The sequence below is a fragment of the Leptinotarsa decemlineata genome, unplaced genomic scaffold (assembly GCF_025532065.1).
Source record: "Leptinotarsa decemlineata unplaced genomic scaffold, Ldec_3_MD MMD2_tig00026314_RagTag_RagTag, whole genome shotgun sequence".
Classification (NCBI taxonomy): Eukaryota; Metazoa; Arthropoda; class Insecta; order Coleoptera; family Chrysomelidae; genus Leptinotarsa; species Leptinotarsa decemlineata.
In genome coordinates this window covers 15,493,682-15,511,700 of record NW_027412684.1, presented here as the reverse complement: position 1 = coordinate 15,511,700, position 18,019 = coordinate 15,493,682, and the positions used below count along the sequence as shown (strand labels likewise).

The 18,019-nt window shown below is 34.5% G+C and overlaps 1 protein-coding gene across 1 annotated transcript; it reads left to right on the top strand.

The window, feature by feature from the left end:
* Window positions 1-1,301: 1,301 nt before the first annotated feature.
* Window positions 1,302-17,152, top strand: LOC111502432 (uncharacterized). The gene is made up of 8 exons (XM_023156510.2): window positions 1,302-1,970; window positions 2,894-3,714; window positions 3,838-3,956; window positions 7,029-7,188; window positions 8,327-9,021; window positions 13,018-13,446; window positions 13,595-14,135; window positions 16,427-17,152. The coding sequence occupies exons 1-8, from the start codon at window positions 1,607-1,609 to the stop codon at window positions 16,802-16,804; spliced, it is 3,507 nt and encodes a 1,168-aa protein (XP_023012278.2). The 5' UTR covers window positions 1,302-1,606; the 3' UTR covers window positions 16,805-17,152.
* Window positions 17,153-18,019: the final 867 nt, after the last annotated feature.

The window sequence follows — 18,019 nt, the reverse complement described above, 5'->3', positions numbered from 1 at the left end:
TCGATTGTCATAAGTCATAATAAATCGAGATATCGAATATCGAATCGTTATCAAGATTATTCGAATTATTCTTCTTCTTCTAATGATGTGGTCGTTGCTTCATTGGCTCATTTGACATTATTTGCATCACAGAACATAAACATTTAGCTGTTTCCGATTGCTTGTACCAGAATCACAAATGTTTTTACATATTGAAAAACTTTCAAGCCTATCGCTGATAATAGGTGTTTTTGTTTGCTCTAATCCTACTCCAGATTGAGTTATTTCCGGCAAAAGTAATTATCTGCTCTATGTTATTTAATCAAGCAACAACGAATAACGTTTGATAGGAAAGAACCAATTTGGAGTAAGATTAATGTTAACAAAACACATCCAATACCAAAGCCAATTGAGAACGGTTGGCGCTGATTTATCTCAAAAATTAATGGAATGAAACATTATTCCAAAACTGGAACATAAAACTCAATGAACAAAATGAACAATAAGTTCACAAACTCCAAATAAATTCTCAACACTCAGAAATGAAGTAAGACATTGTTCTTAGTTTACAGTAAAATATCACAGTTTATTCTAATAATATACATTCACATACTAAACAACTTATGCATTATCGATGTCTATTGAGTGAGTCTTCTGCGCATTGCGAGTGATTTATAATTCGAATGATTATTCGAACGTTTCGATTATCAAAATAATTCGATTATGCCCATCACTGCTTTCAATCATGCACAATAACGAATAATATCAGTGTTGTTATTGGGAAATTTTCAATTGTATCTGAAGTAGAAACTAGAGAGAATCGATAACTTATCAAATCTGTCGAACGTGCCCACATATCATTTAATTCTTCTGATTTGTGACAGTACCCTTTACACTAGTTGAACTCCAACTAGAGATATAGCAACTATCTTGGGTAGAGAGGTTTCAGTCAATGGTTTATTTTTTGATGATGATGTATGCGGAATCTCGTTTTATTATGTACATTGATTTCATCGAGTAATTCTCACTTCGTGAATGACGAAAAACTTTGTAGAAAAAGATCAAATATTTTTCTTCTGCTTCTATCACATGATATTGACTATCGATTGAGCACTACTTTTCAAGAAAGAAATTATATACGTCAACAATACTTTTACCATAGGCATTTCAAAAATGTTTTGATTAAAATGCCGTTACAAATCTTCGTTTTCTAGAGTTTTATACCGCCACCATGCGGTAATATAAAGTAAGTTGAGAAGAAGAATAGTACTGTTTGACATTGTTGGCAACTCTAGTTACCGCTATTTCTTATTATCGATGGTGCTGCCATACCATTGAAGTTCCTAGCGTGACAGCGTTCTTGTGTTGTGGTAATGTGCGGTATTAAAATAAATTGTATAAAGTTCGAATTTATGAAAATTTTCATAGTTTTGAATTGCCATACAGATCAGTAGTAAACTGATGCACGTGTTTAACTCTTTGTAGTGTGTATTTATGGTGCTGTAGAATTGATATTGGTAAATGACGCATCCTAAATTACAGCTTTCTTGTTATGTTATATTAGACTGCCTTCATGTGAATTGAGTGCGATGCATCCCGAGTTATAAGGTAGTCATAAGTTTTTGATATGGAGAGTGCCAAGAGAACACGTGGAAGATCTAAATCGAAGTCGCTCTCAGAAAGCGAACCAAATACAAATTCTGAAAATTTTGGGAAGGAAACGGCGCCAAATTTGAATGGTGATAGAGATAGAGAATCTGCTATGGATGAAAAAATTGATTCTGTAGACGATGCTGGCAAAGAAAACGAAATGACAGCTGAAAAATTAGAGGAACCATCCATCGAAGAAGGAGCTAAGGTTCCGAAAGGAAAGAAACGTAAAGCTTCGGAAGTAAAATCTGAAGATGAAAATGCCAATGAAGAAAGTGTCTTACCGAAAGTAGAAAATGCAAGCCCTTCGGTGGAGCCAGATCCCAACGTGGATATTAAAGGTTTGTGTAATGTAGGACTACGATGATTGATATATAGTTGATTGTTCATTTTTCTGGTTTGCGTTTTTGACTGACTGACATCACAAATCTGTATATATACTCAGTATGTGCTGTACTTTGTCACATCATAAACAATCTATTAAGATACGGTATTTTCCTCCAGAAATGAAACTGGACGGTCCATAAGGCCTCCGAGGTTGATATACCAAGGTACATTTTCCTCAATCTAGTGCTTACCCACTTTGGTCAAGTAGGAAGCAACACAAATGCTGAGAATAAAAATAGTAATAATATTTATTGACTGTTCGTAATACAAGCTGATACAAGCAAGTCACAAAAGATTGACAGAATAGTAATAATAAGTATACATTTGAAAATGTTTAGATATACGTCTCTTTAATTGAAAGATTATAAGATAATTACATAAAAATTATTGAAAACTGTGAAGCATTACTCTAATAATAAGGCATAACTTCCTACCTGTTTTAATGATTATGGTGGCACTGTAATGTGGAGACTTTTTATAGAATTTCGTTCATTGAATATTTTCAAGTCATCAGCAAACATTAATCTTACAGAATGACTAATTTCAGTTTTGACATTACTTAAAACATTAAATAGGAATGTTCCTGAATGGTTTCTTTGCGGTACTCCTGAGCTGACAGATTTTGTGAGATGTAAATCCTTTGATTTTCAATACTTGTGCAAAAAAAATATGTGTTACATCTAATTGCTGTTCATTAAATTGAATTAGATGAAATCTTGTATTCACAAAATAATTCCAACAAAAATCCTAATTGAAATTGTCAAAAATTATATCTATTCCAAATAATTTTAACATAATTTTCTATTGAATTTGTTGGGGAATTTATGGAACTGAGTTAATAAATGACTGCCTCTTGAAGATAACTTCATTTTTACAGAAGAACCTGCCGAAGTAGATTTCAATGCTGATCTCCAACTTCCCTCCAAACAAACTCTTGGCAAGGGTAAACGAGCTCGCATCCCAAACAAAAGATATAGCGACATCCCAATGTCGCCCCATAACAGACAAAAATCGGCCGAGAATGGATCTGAACAAATAGAATCTGAAAATGATTCTCTCATGAAAGAAGTTTCAGTGAAAGTAGAACCCCTCAGTCCATCTGTTGTGTCACTGAAATCTAGAACCAGTTCTGGTAGCCCATTGAATCCTCACAAAAGACAAAAGGTATCTGTGGACTTATCCGATCCAAAATATCTGAAGCCGTTCAATTTTGGTTGGAAGAGAGAGTTGGTGTGGCGAGCAACGAACGAAGTTGGCTCCAAAAGAAATGGGGATATATATTACTATACTCCGTCAGGAAAAAAAGTTCGTTCAATGAGGGAGGTGTCTGAAAATTTGAAAAACAAGGAGTTATCTCTGGATAACTTTACCTTCTTCAAGGATTCCTTGGGTATTGATGACACAGAAAAGGAAATTATAAGAGATGCTAAGAAGCCAACTCTAGTACCATTGGCGAAGAAGGCACTACTGAAGGCAACAAAAACTCCAAAGAGCCCCAAAATGCCAGCAGCATCTCCTAAAGTCCTGAGCCCAAAGATTTCCCCACCAAAAGTCGCTACCCCAAAGGTTACCACCCCAAAAGTCACCCCGAAAACTGTCACTACAAGACTCACCAGCCCCAGGAAAGCAGTCCTAAACGAGACAGCAGATACTCCTGTGGTCAAACCCAAAGTAGTTAAAACCGCAGGGACTCTCAAGGTAATTTGTTATTATTTTCAAGAGGGTTTAAAAATATCACACAGTACAATCAGGGTTGATGGATGACATTCAAGTCAATTGTGCATGTCAGAATTGTTGAGGTAAAGTTTATTGTGATTTCAGATGAAACTTTCTGCTAAGAAGGATGCTAAAACTTCTCCAGCTAAGCCTGCAGAGAAAATGGAGGTAGAAATAACCCCTGCTAGAACACCATCTGTAAGGAAGTCTGGAAAGTGGTCAAAGTAAGTTATCATTTGTTTGTGCTAGTTTCGTTATATTATTCTTAAGTCCCTTGTTTGAAATACTGCTCACATTGATTCTCATTTGATTTCAATGTATAATATATCTAGGAGATATCAATCTTTCCACACCTTTTGCATATTTTGATTCGGGGGTGTTTCTCTGAAGATATTTTTTTCTAAATCAATTTTTACACTGTAATTGTCGCTTTCTTTTATTTTTTCATTTCCTATTTATTTTAAGCCATGTTTAATTCTTCAAGAAGTACTGATAATGATGACTTCACCTCTTAAAGATCAGATTAATGAAGACAATTTATTTTTAATGTGTTCAAATAGCCAAACAGATTGAATCAGATACTCTTTATAATAAATTTCTCATATGAAATCTTCCTGGGGTAATTTCTTTGCATGTGTTACTGATTCTGAAAATAACCTGTGGTACGTAACGTACATACATTAAATGTCACATGAGAAACATCAAGCGGTGTCATATCAGGTGATCTAGCAGGACTTTCTTACAAATCACATTTGCGCTTATCCACCGGATGGATGATTATCGTCTAGCCACTTCGAACCTGTCTGTCATAATGAGGAGGTACCTCACCTCGTTGAAATGTTACATCAGTTGAAACCCACTTGAGTTTGTCGTTTATCCAAACCAGTAGATATGCATATGTTGTCTCTTTGAATGGTACGCTAGATTAGCCGATATAACACCTAGATGTTTTTGATGATTTTTTTGTTGAACTAAAATTGTTTGCATGATTGCACATATAGGGTTCAATATATAACTTTTATTTTAATAATCCTGCTATTATAGAAATTATTTGATATTTGTGATGGAATCTGCTGATACTTGATGAAAAACCATACTCAACCGTATTCAAGAAACACTTAGTATAGGACACCTGAAAAAGTTATTTTATAGCGAAACATGTTGTGTATTTTGTGTTTAGTGAAAATCTCACAATACAGTGTTTGTTGAATTATTTGGTGTCATTTTAAGGCTCGGCTCACATCACACAAGTTTAGTTTCTTTGTATCTGTGCATGATATTCCTTTATCATGAGATATGCTTCTTTCGATTCTTTGCCTTTATTATCTCTATTGTATTTATTGTTATATTTTTGTTTCGAGACAGTTCAAACATTTTCTCACTGCCTGTGAGATGGAGAAAAAAGTTTGATGAGGAAGTTTTTCTTAAACCTTCTAAATGTGATTTCAGCATGAGTTTGGTCTAATTCCTTCCTTATTTATACCATTACAAATCTCTGTTATTTTCATACATTACCAATTCATCTTCATAAATTCAAACTTCATAATTTCTGTAGGAATAATGTATTTCACTATACAACATATTCCTCAGACGTGTTCAGTACTAACTAAATTAATTTCCAACTCATGAAGGTTAAGCTGTATGATCGTTCGTCTTTTAGACAGAAACCTGTTGATTCAGTATAACAGGAATTACTAGATTTGTTTACAATTTGCCTACCTCAAAATCTTTTCCAATTTAATGACAGGTTTTACTCTTGCGGCGAAGGCTATTAATTGAAAACCTTTGCTTTATGGATAACATTAGGTACTAGATATTAAGTTATTGGCTCTCATTATGTAAGGTAAACATTCCTCTTGAAACGTATAAAAACATTAGATTAGTCGTTGAGAGAATAGTCCTAATCATCTCATGATGATGTTAACTTGCTTAGCGAAACACGTGTCGAGAAACAGCATTTTTGTTCTGGTGCGGAAAAGTGTTTTCATTTCATTCATTTCACGCCAGAGGTTCCTAATTCTACTTAGCGAGTACGGATACAAGCTTTGGACCAAGTCTATCCAATTTCAATGAACGATAGTAAGTTTTATAGGAATCCCAAGGTAAGTAATTGGAGAAAATTTATTCAAAAACAGTAAAGACGAAACTTCAGTGTTGGATTCATTGGCCAAACTTATAGAATGTTCTCTAAAAGAGTAAAATGATGAAGCAGGGTGACACTCAGTCTATTGGTATGCTTAGAAATCAATAGATTTCAATAATTCCCATAGGGGACAATTTGTTTTTAATGATGAAATTGGTGAAATTTTGATTATGGTATAATGAAACTCAGGTATTTTTTTGTTTTTATTTCATATTACTGGAGTTTTTTCCCAACACCAAATCGTTATTTTTAACACCTCGACACGTGTTTTGATCACCAAGCGATCATCTTCAAAGAGGGAGATTGAAACTAGAAATAATGGGAAGCTAACCTTATTTATGCTATATAGGTATCCCATACAGGTAAACCATCAAGGTGTACCACCCATACAGGTATACCAACCTAAATTAATTTTACAATTTTGCCTTATCTATTTCGTTTCATGTCCAATTTATTAAGATTGTTTCCAGAAATTGTAAAAGTTTATTAGTCAGATAATAAAACTCATTAAGCTTCAAATCACTATAATATAAGAAGCATGTTGCAGATATTATTTCAGTTAGTAGTGAACACGTCTGAAAAAACTGGTCTATAGTGAAACACGTATTGCGATTTTGTAAACCGCCAAGAGAAAATCTAACAATCAAGTGTCATTTAAATATGTCGTAATGGATTTTCATCGAGTATCGGCCAGTTCCACCACATGTCCAGTAGGATTGATTCTTTAAATTGAGACAATGAAAAAGCTAACACGATGTTCAAAGGACGACTAAGATGAAATAAAATGATTATCTGTGACACCAATATATTGGCATGAAAAAGCCAGGTTTTTGTCTAGCCCTGATCCATCAATTTATTTGATTTAAATTATTTTTGATTTCAAGCAGTTTTGAGAAACACCCCGATTCATATCAATTTACTTTGTTCAACAATTTGCTAACTCTCTCGTCATGTTCGAGTTTGTGAAAGGGAAGAAACCAAGTAAAAAGTAGACGTAGTTTTATCAATTTAGCGAAAATAAAATGAAGCCATTCATTTTACAGTATTTCAAGCTATTTTTTTTATTTGATGTTGTATTGGAAGTAGTTTTACGCCTGAAACAACCCAACCATTCATATCCCTTTCCCGTTATCTCAAACCAAACATATTGCAGTTTTAATCAAGAAGTGAACAAGCCGTGTCGACCCTGCTCCATGAAGTGTGAGGGAGTGCGTGGTATTGTACCGACGCTGCAGTGTAGACTGTGTCTTTGTCTGTACCATCACGAGTGCTTAGGATTATCGACGGAAGTGTCACAGCCATACGTGTGCAAGGTATGATGTCCTATGAGACGGTTCATATTTTTATTTTTTGATTGTTTCTTGCTTGTTGGTGAGTGAGAGAGCTGGGTGTTGAGGTCATCTCGCTTTGGATCCCCAACGTGCAGATAAGATTGATGTTTTGTTTTAATTTTTTGATAAAAGTGTTTTTCAACAAGCTGACATACATACTAATTATTTTTGGCTTATTATAGCTGTTGGACAATAAATGGATTGTAATCATTAATACAGAGTGGTCACTTTTACAGTTCTGCTATATAATGGTGTGAACATTATAAGAAAATTTTATTACACAATGAAGAAAATTATGACAAGTTTCAGTTTATGACATTTCAAGACATATTTGGAATATCTCAGTTTCCTATTAGTCTTTTTTCGATAACAGTTTCATAAATGATGAAAAATATCATGAAATACAGAAATTTAAAATATACTTTGTTGAAGAAAAATAAAAAAATATTCAAATTTAATACGAACATTATAGAAGTTATATCCATCAAACAGTTGAAAAAATAATATAAAATTATATAACAAGTAATAAAAAATTTAGAAAAATATTTAGATTTAGATTGATGATAATACAGTATGAGGTAGAAAATTGAACAGAGCAGAGTCAGAAATGCTTTATTGTCATAAAAGTTTAGGTTTTTTTGACAAAGCAGGTTTAAGAACTAAAACAATCTGAAATATTAACATAAAGGTCAAGAATTTAAAACAAGATATTAATATGTTTGGGAAAAATAAAGTTATGAACTTCAACAAGACCTGATCTCTGAACCAAATAGTATCACATTTTCAATAACCAGCTGAAAACACCATCTCTGTATGTTGGTGTTCTGTATACGTACTACTATATCACATTTATTGAGAAGAAAGAGAAAGATATTCTAATAATTTTTTTATGAACGATTAAAGATTAAGAAGTAAGGTTTCTGCTGATTATGGTTCATGTTGCAAAAATATGAAATGTCACAATGCCTGGTTGAATGGTGTTAACATGTTTGTGCTTGGAAAGTGTGGCCATGATTGCATGTATGTGTGAATATGATTGAAAGGCGTATGCATGGCTGAATGATGTACACGAGACAGCGTACACCTAGAAAGACGAATAACATTATTTATTGTTCTACAGAACTGTCACCTAGAGAGTCAAGACCCCAATTTGGCTCCACCAGCCACTTTGAGCGCGCCGCCTCCCCTCACCCCTATTAATACGTTGAAAACAGCTGGCGGGCATTCCACCACTACCCTACCAAAACTCCAGAGAATCCCCCGACCCGGCGACACTACCCCCCTCCCTCATATCGAACCTACCGCCCCGAACCCGCTCCCCGAACTCCCGAAACTAACACCGAGACCGGTTCAGTTGCCTGTCATTGTGACGCAGGCTGTCAAAGCAACAGAGCAGTCTCCTGGTTCGGAGAACAGGTCCCTGGTGGGTTCCGTGACCACTTGGTTGCCACACAACTCCAAAATAGTGGAGAGCACCAATGAGGAGCTCACTGAGGCTTCTAGGCCACAGTATGTCGAGTTTTTGGGAGGTAGGAAGTTCCTTGTCATTCCCAAGAACAACTTTATGTCAGTGTCGCCCACCGTGGCTGCTACAGCAGTCACCAGCCCGGATGTTGAGGTCGTTCCCACCGATTCTGCTCGGTTGGGATCGGAACCTGTTCCCGAAATCAAAGTAGAACCCGAATCTCCCTCCAAACCCGAAAACTCCCAAATGCCTGAAGCCATGGAAGTAGACGGCGAGTCATGTGAGAACAAGCAAATTGATGGTGGAGATCCTCCCAGAGGAGAAAATGGAGTCGAGGACCAGAACACAGAGTGAGTGTTTTTTCAGTATCTTTTTCTAATCTTTCTTTGAATTTGCAGGCTTTTCCACCTCCCACTCTTCCAATTTTACCAAATTTCCTTTGAGCGTAAACTATTCCAATACATTTAGATTTTTCAAAATTGGTTCTGTATGATTTTTGACGCAGAGTTGAGTTTTTTGTTTTTGTTTGTAGGAGTGTGTATAGGAAACGAAATTCGAATTATTTTAATAATTGGCAAATGATTATTACATTTTTTCAGGTCGCAAGGTTTCCACGAATGTGTGAACACGGTGTTGGAAAAGGTTATTTGGCAGAAATTTTTAAAAGAGGAACATTCGTTGATTTTTTAATGAGATATTCAAACATGAGCAAACTTAGATCTGTATAAAGTTAATTGTGGTCACGATATTACTGAAATTAATCTAACTAAATTTAATTATGTATCATACGAAAAATATAGCATATTCAAAAAACACACTTTAATGTGCGATTTCAAGTGTAAATATCACATTAAAGTGTTTTTTGAATTTGTTATAATGGATTTTCATCAAGTATTGATCAGTACTATCATATTTTTTCCAAAATGATAGTATTTTCTCAATTAATTTTTAATTGATTGTGAAGTGAGAAGAAAATATCTTTACTGATGCTAGTAAGTTTGTTACAAACGTTTTTCAATAACAATACTACTACAATAACAATAATAAAATTTGTGTTAAAAAACACTATTGGGAGATTTTCACGTAAGCAACCTGATGAGAAGGTATAGTTTAGCAAAACTGTTTGCAATTTTATGAATTCTTCATGTGTAGATCTCAAAGTATTTTTAATATAATAATCATTGATTTTTGTCAAGTATTAAATCCTTAAAAAATGAAATGAGCAAAGAGATGTACAGTAGAAAATTATCAGATGTGTATTATTGGAGCTGTTACCAGTATTTGTAACTGAGAAGATTTAGTATTAATAATAATAATGGTAATAATAACTTCATTAAAAATGGGTACTTCCTAATATGCAAATGAACATTTTTACATATTGGCATTAATAATTAAACTCAATAATTACTGCACTGAAGTATAATCAAACATTGCTCTTCATTTTAAGAAACTTCATTAACTCGTGTTTGAAATTAGATAAAGTATTACATTGCTTCAATTCAGCTGGAAGTGTGTTAAACTCTATAAACCCTTTCTGGAATAGGGAATTCATTGTTCTTGAATAGTTGGTACAAGGTTCACACAAGGTGTTACTAGTTCTTGTGTAGTAACTATGAACATCATGGTGGTATAGAAGAAATTGTCCAAAATATGATGGAGTTAGCCCTTTTGTTAGTTTGAATACGAATATCTTTGAAAAATAAAACTACTTGTCTTCTACCAATAACCAGTTGAAACACACAAAGAATTGTTATGACGGGGAGTATATCGATTAAACCTCAAAAGAATTCACAAACTTCTGTTTTGAAGTTTCTGTAGTTACGCTATAGAGTAGTGATATTAATGATGGGCAATATTTGTAGTGAAGCTGAATCATTGTTTTGAACACAGTAACTAAAAGTTGGTATGTGTTTGGCCTACAATTGACATTTAAGTCCTGGACACACCTTCGGCTTGATTGGATCTTTCCTGCACTGACGAGGGGTAATATCCCGAAACCAGTCTGCAAGTGATCCACTCAATTGATTTTAGCGAAGTTCTGCTGCTTTGGACGGAAAAGAAAAATCTGCACAAGTCCCACTGTGTTGGGAGAGGCGAATATTTTGAATTTTATTCGTAAATTTTATTTTCTCAAACCCATCTATTTTCATTACTTGGTCACTTCTTTCTTCCAAATAGAAGGGTATGTATGTTTTCTTAAAATTCAATCAAATCTCTTCGAAGTGAAAACCTTAGGGCATTTTTAATATATCAAATTGAAATTTGGTATGCATATGTTTTTGTAAGTTGTTCATTTACTTTATCAATGTGACCAGAATAGAACTGATGACGATTTTGAAAAGTTTTTGATACAGTGAATTAAAGAATATTGGGAAAATCTTTCAGATATATTTTATGGTCAAATCATGTTTAATAAAATTATTTTGTTTCTATTTAAAATTATTGTTTTTATCACTAGTTACTTTTTTTTTCATTAACTAATCATTGGGTCTCTAGAATCATCTGCCCTGATTAGGTGCAACGAATAAAATATTTTAGTTCTCTGCCTTCTTTCTAGACTGTTTGTTGTGATAGTCTGTAGAATTTGGTGATCGATTCTTCATATTTTATTTGCTTCTGCTTTTAGAATGATATTCATTTCATGTATTTGTTGATAAAGTAAATGTCAACTTCAACATACAATGTGTCCTATTCATAGTTGCTGAAAATGTGATTTCAACAATCTTTGAAGAGTAGGTAGACTTGTCAAATACAATAATTTACTCAATCGAAAGTATTAGTATCGCATTGGCGTACTGTCTGACAGGGTAATAACTATTGTTGGTTTTCATTTTTATTTTTCTTGTTAAATTCATAAGATATATACATTATTAATTGTATAAGTAATACTAATGAGTTTTATTTGTACAAACGTATCCTATATTGTGCACGTGATCAAACAGGACTTGATTTTATTAAACTATAATATAAATCAAAATAGATTTCAGATTCAGCATTCTCAAACAGCCATTTAAAAACTTTTCAAAGCAGCATTTCCAAGAATCTCTACACAATACAATAAACAATTTCAAATAATATTTTTAAAAGCAAGAGTTGAAAATTGTATTTTTTACCTAGTAGTTGAATATTTTTAAAAAACGTCTTCAAATTCAGTTCATTGAATGTGCGTTAGCATATATATATATATTTATATATATACATTTTCTGTAAAAGGTATCTACATTAACAATATTATTTGATAAGACTGACATTTTCCATTTTTTCTGTGTTGTTCAATGGGGAATGTTCCTCCTGACGACAATCAAGTAGTTTTCAAAAAAGAGCTCTAAAATAAAGCATTTTAAACTTATCATTTCAACCTTTTTTTTTTAAAAATTATTTAAATACTTGAAAAAAGAATGAAATAATGCATTCAACATTTAAAGGGATTTGTTTCTATTTCACCATTTGACAACATCGGTTATAGCTAATAAAGGACAATGAATCTGTTACCTGTATGAGACAAACAAAGATGACATATTTCAGAGGCGTGCTGTTCTGTTTATTTATGTTCCGAGTTCCGAGACATTCTGTGACATATGACATTTTGTGCACCTAACCTGTCTTCCTCTATATAAATAAATAACAAAACAACTGTTGTTTATGTGGCTTATGGAGGTGGTATTGAACTATAATTTATATTTTGCCTTAATTGTTGATTTATAAAGATAATTTTTCTTTTTTTAAAGTAGAGTATCTAGGTACGTATAAATTAATTCAACTTGATATAGGCGCTGTTGCCAATATGTGATTTAGAAACAAATCCCTTTAAAAATTAAAACCCAATATTTGAAACATCAATTTGAATACTTTTCGAAGTGAATTTGAAAAACTCATGAATTGAACTCAACTTTATTTTGTTCAAACTTGCATTTGCTGTAATAACCCAAATTGAGGAATATTCCCCATTGTATTGTTATTTTGACCAGAGTTTCTCAACAATGAGTTGTGAGCTTCAATAAAGTCTATCTATCTAATCAGAAATGTTTTTACAAGTTAAATTGTTTCATTAGCGATAAACCAGGCAGTGGAAGAGTTAGATTTTTCTGGATTTTGTCAATGTTCTCAAATTTATTGATTTATTTACGAATCAAGCTTACTGTCCCCAAAATGAAAATTTATATTACAGGATTATGACTAGACTCTGCTATAAGTTGTTCATGAGCTACATATATTTTCTTTTATTGTATAATAAAGTTTTCAAATATTGAATTTTAGTGTTGTATGAGCTATAATGAATCACGTGGGTGACTTACTTCATCTCTTTCCCTACCGAAAACCTAATGTTATTTTTCGATTTGTTCTAGAACCAAGACCCAATCGACGCCCGTCGCCGTCAAAGCGAAGAAACGCACCATCAAACTGAGCAGCATCACCAATGCCGAAGAAAAAGAAGAGAACAAGTTCATGGAGAACTACCTGCAGAACCTCTCGTACGGCTACAATACGCTTCTCTACGTGTTCCAGTACCTGAAAGTGCAGGATCTCCTGCGAGCCGGTTGCGTCTGCACGATGTGGCGGGACATCGCCAGCCATCCCATGCTGTGGCGGACGGTGCGCATGAAGAACTCTCAGGTGCACAGCTTCGAGGGGCTCGCCAACACGTTGAAGAAGCATGGTACTAGGCACCTGGACCTGCGCAAGATGCTGCTGCCGACGGGAGGCGACGAGATCTGGCCTGAATTCTCCAAGGCTATTGAGAAGGTGGACACGCTCAGAAGGATCGAGCTGTGCAGGTGATATTACTGAATATTCTGAATATCGCATTCTTTTTCTTCCCTAATTGAATCCAATATTCTCAATACTTATTTCTAATGTCATTATTGGTATTACTAATATGCATTATTATTATTATCGAATCGATTTTCATTATTTCTCTTTCAGGTGTCCGGCGTCCGTTGTGGAAAAATTGGCGGTGTCCAACCCGCAACTAGAAGTCATCAATGCTGTGACAATCAAGTGCGAGACCATGGACTTGGCTCCGTTGAAGGCGCTCACTAATATCCGTGAGCTGCGGCTCAAGTCCACCGGAGGTTTAACACTCTCCTCTAACCTGGACTCGCTTAAGGAACTCAAGTTCCTGAAACACCTCTCTCTCACTTCGATAGGCGACTTGGACCGCTTGAACCTGAACGTGATTGGCGAGTTGACCAACTTGGAGTCGTTGGACCTGGGGGAGTGCACCGACTTTCCGAAGACCTTCGGCAGCGATATCCTCGTCAAGCTGCAGAAACTCGAGAAGCTGCGGTTGGAGAAGGGCCAGGGTTTTTGTGAAACGTTTGAAATACTCGACTCCGTCAAGGACATGCCGAAATTGGAGCAGCTCGAGCTGGTGAACTTCGACATCAAGTCCGGCTTTGATAAGGCTCTCGGAGCGTGCCAGAACATCAGGAAGCTGCTTATTATTCCCACCTACATCTCGCAGGCAAGTGAATTCACACCTATAAATACACTACCTCTAATACCTGGTCTCAATGGATCTATTACACAAGTCATATCTTATTGAGTATTAGGTGTATCAAAATAAGATTTGGTGAAGATTGAAATGGTTTTAATTCATAACTCTTTGGAATCATAACTTGTCCCTAAACCAAGTATTTCGTTTATTATTTTCCTATGGCACTGTGATAACATCTTTTTTGTGTTGACGAGTACTTGCTTTTGTAATACGGCATCATACAATATTTGTAAACTATCATTTCTCTAACAAATCTCTTCACAGAATCAGCAAAATACATAACTTAAATTTTATTCAATATTTAATGATTCAAAAGTAAAGTGGGTTGACAGAATCTGAAATTCACTCAGGTGTTGCCAAGTTGATAGGGAATGCAACCCTTGGAAATTTTCGTGCCCATCTAAATTTAAATTTATTTGAAAGTGCAACGGTCAACCGAACTTGCAATCTATAATACTGTAACAGAAATTATGAAAAATGTTACATAAATGTGTTGGCGGCTTGTACTTTGACCTTTCAAAGGCCTTCGATATGGTGAATCACAGGATTCTACTAAATAAACTAGAAGGATATGGTATTAGAGGCAAAGCACATGATCTCATCACCTCTTACATATCCGGGAGATCACAAATAGTGGACATTTCTCAAAATAATTTGTCGGCTCTTTCCACTAAAAACCCCATTACACAAGGAGTACCACAGGGGTCTATCCTGGGCCCCAATTCTTTTCCTAGTATATGCAAATGATCTCTCAAATTCACTCGACCCTGGATTAGTATACCAGTTTGCAGATGATACATCGGTTATAGTGTCAGCCGAAGCCCCGTCTACCCTCTCCAGACAACTATCCCAAGCAGCTCAAAAAATGATTGATTGGTGCAAGGAAAATGACCTAAAATTGAATACAGGAAAAACAGGGCTTATAACATTCAACAAATCCCAAAATAGGCTAGAATCGATGTATGCCAAATTGCTTAACAAATCTATTCCTGAAATAAGTGATATTAAATTCTTAGGGATCACAGTGGAAAATAATCTTACATGGGACATCCATCTAAACAAACTTAACTCTAGACTGGGTACTACAGTAGGTCTAATCCGTGCACTGAGAGATCAAGTATCGTTAGATAGTCTGAAGATATACTATTATGTGCATATTCAATCTATTATTCAATACGGAATTATTTTCTGGGGATCATCCACACAGTCATATAAAATCTTCAAAACTCAAAAAAGGATAATTCGCTGTATGTTAAAACTACCTCATAGATCAACATGTAGACCACACTTCAAGATGCTAGACATATTAACAGTTCCTTCAATCTATTTTCTGCAATTAGTCATGTTTGTCAAAAAACATAGTATCTTCATGAGAAACTGTGATCTTTACTCAAACCAAATGACTATAAATACCAGACACAAGAATGAACTAAGCATACTGAGACATAATTCATCATTTTTTGAAAAAGGACCGCATTACAAAGCCATAAAAGCTTATCAACCTCTCCCAAGAGAAATTAGAAATACAGAAAACCACAACAAATTCAGACACTCAGTCATTGATTATCTAAAAACCAAAGTTTATTATAGTTTCGACAGTTGGTGATGGGTCTCTATGCGATTGCACCATAACTGAGTACTGCGCAAAATTCTTTTAATAGTCCTTCTTAAATTATCCAACATGTAATGTTGACCAATTATAAAAATTGTGATATGGGAACTGTAGTTGTAATAAATATCACCTATTGCAAATCTTAACCCATTGACGTCAATGTAGATTTATAGGAAGGATATTACTATTACTATTGTTACTATATTATTATTCAACCGTCTTATTTATTATTGTACTGTACCTTATTATACTATTATTATCATTATATATAACAAATATTGTAAATATCAAAACCTATTGACATTGGCCCTGTCCATTGTAGATTTATATGGCAATAAAGGATATTATTATTATTATTATTATTATTATTAACATGTGGATGCCATAAATGTATACATCTCTTCTGACGATAAAAGTATTCTTCCCATGTTTTTTTTCTGCTTGAATTTCTATCTTTTTTTAACACCTTTCAAAATTGTCTCAATCAGAAAATATTTTGCATACGCGATAATCAAATATAAAGTGTTATTTTGCACCAACAATAAAAATACATGCAAGTGGAATACTGTTTGCCGTATCTTGTTATGGTATTTTATGTAACTAAACTTGTCCTGTTGCTAAATTAATGAAAAAATAAATGTTACAGAGCGCCACCACCAACCACATGGTACTTGGCGGTGTGCTGAGGTTGCAGAAAACGCTGTCGCACTTCGTGTGGGGCGTCACTCTGGAACTCCTGCGGGTCACGGAGTTGTTCGTTGATCAGTGCGAGGAGCCGAAGGAGAAGAAGGAAAAGAAGCACGTTGGCAACGGAGACAGCATTCCCGTGCTGAAACCGGTACCTCTATTGATGGACAAGGGCAGCGAGATTGCTCCTGCGCTGGAGCCTCCCCAGGTGGAGATCCTGGCATTGCCAAGCTTGCAGAAACTGCTGATGCAAAACCTGCCAACGACGCGGGTCAAGATCCTGAAAATACCCTTTCACGCCACCTGGAGGCAAAGCATTACCGACTCTGTGAACTAAGAATAGGTTCTATGACTAAGGTTTACTGTTTAGAATAGGCATGTACTATTTTTAGAGTTAGTGATCAGGAGAATTTGCAATTTTAACCCTTTTTTTCCACAGTTGGAACTTTTATTTCAGATTATTACACCCTTGTACTGCAAATTTGCTGATACTTTTTAAAAGTGTATATGTACATATTAAGGCCAAATTCTTTTTTTTTTGTATAATTATGAATGTTTACATTACTACAGGTATGTCTTGTTTTTAAGTAAAGCTAAATTATTTTGAAAACTTTTTTTGAAAAACTCGTATGACTGGAATGGTTTGTATATATTTTTTTTCCAAAAAATACAGACTTGAAATCTGTACTTGCGTTTTTATAATCTCTATTCCTGTGCAACCAACAGCAAATAATCAACTTCAAATTGACTAGAAAGCCGGAAAAAAGTATTCAGAAGATTCAAAGAACAATGGGGAATGTTTCTCCTGATGAAAATCAAGTAGTTTTCATTAAAGAGCTCTAAAACAACGCATTTTAAACTTATCATTTCAACCTTTTCATTTAAAAAATTATTTAAATACTTAAAAAAGAGGAATGAAATGATGCATTCAACATTTAAAGGGATTCGTTTCTATTTCACCATTTGGCAACATCGGTTATAGCTAATAAAGGACAATGAATCTGTTATCTGTATGAGACAAACAAAGATGACATATATCAGAGGCGTGCTGTTCTGTTTACTTATGTTCCGAGTTCCGAGACATTCTGTGACATATGACATTTTGTGCACCTAACCTATCGTCCTCGATATAAATAAATAACAAAACAACTGTTGTTTATGTGGCTTGTGGAGGTGGTTTCGAAGTATAATTTATATTTTGCCTTAATTGTTGATTTATAAAGATAATTTTCCTTTTTTAAAATAGAATATCTAGGTACGTATAAATTATTTCAACTTGATATAAGCGCTGTTGCCAATATGTGAATTAGAAACAAATCCCTTTAAAAATTAAAACCCAACATTTGAAACATCAATTCGAATACTTTTCGAGGTGAATTTGAAAAAATCATGAATTAAACTCAACTCTATTTAGTTCAAACTTGCATTTGCTGTAATAACCCAAATTGAGGAACATTCCCCATTGTTCATAAGATATTTTCACGGCTGTAATATCCACCATTGTCTATTGATAGTCCAATTAGAGGGAAGTTTACTTACAAAAGGTCCGGTA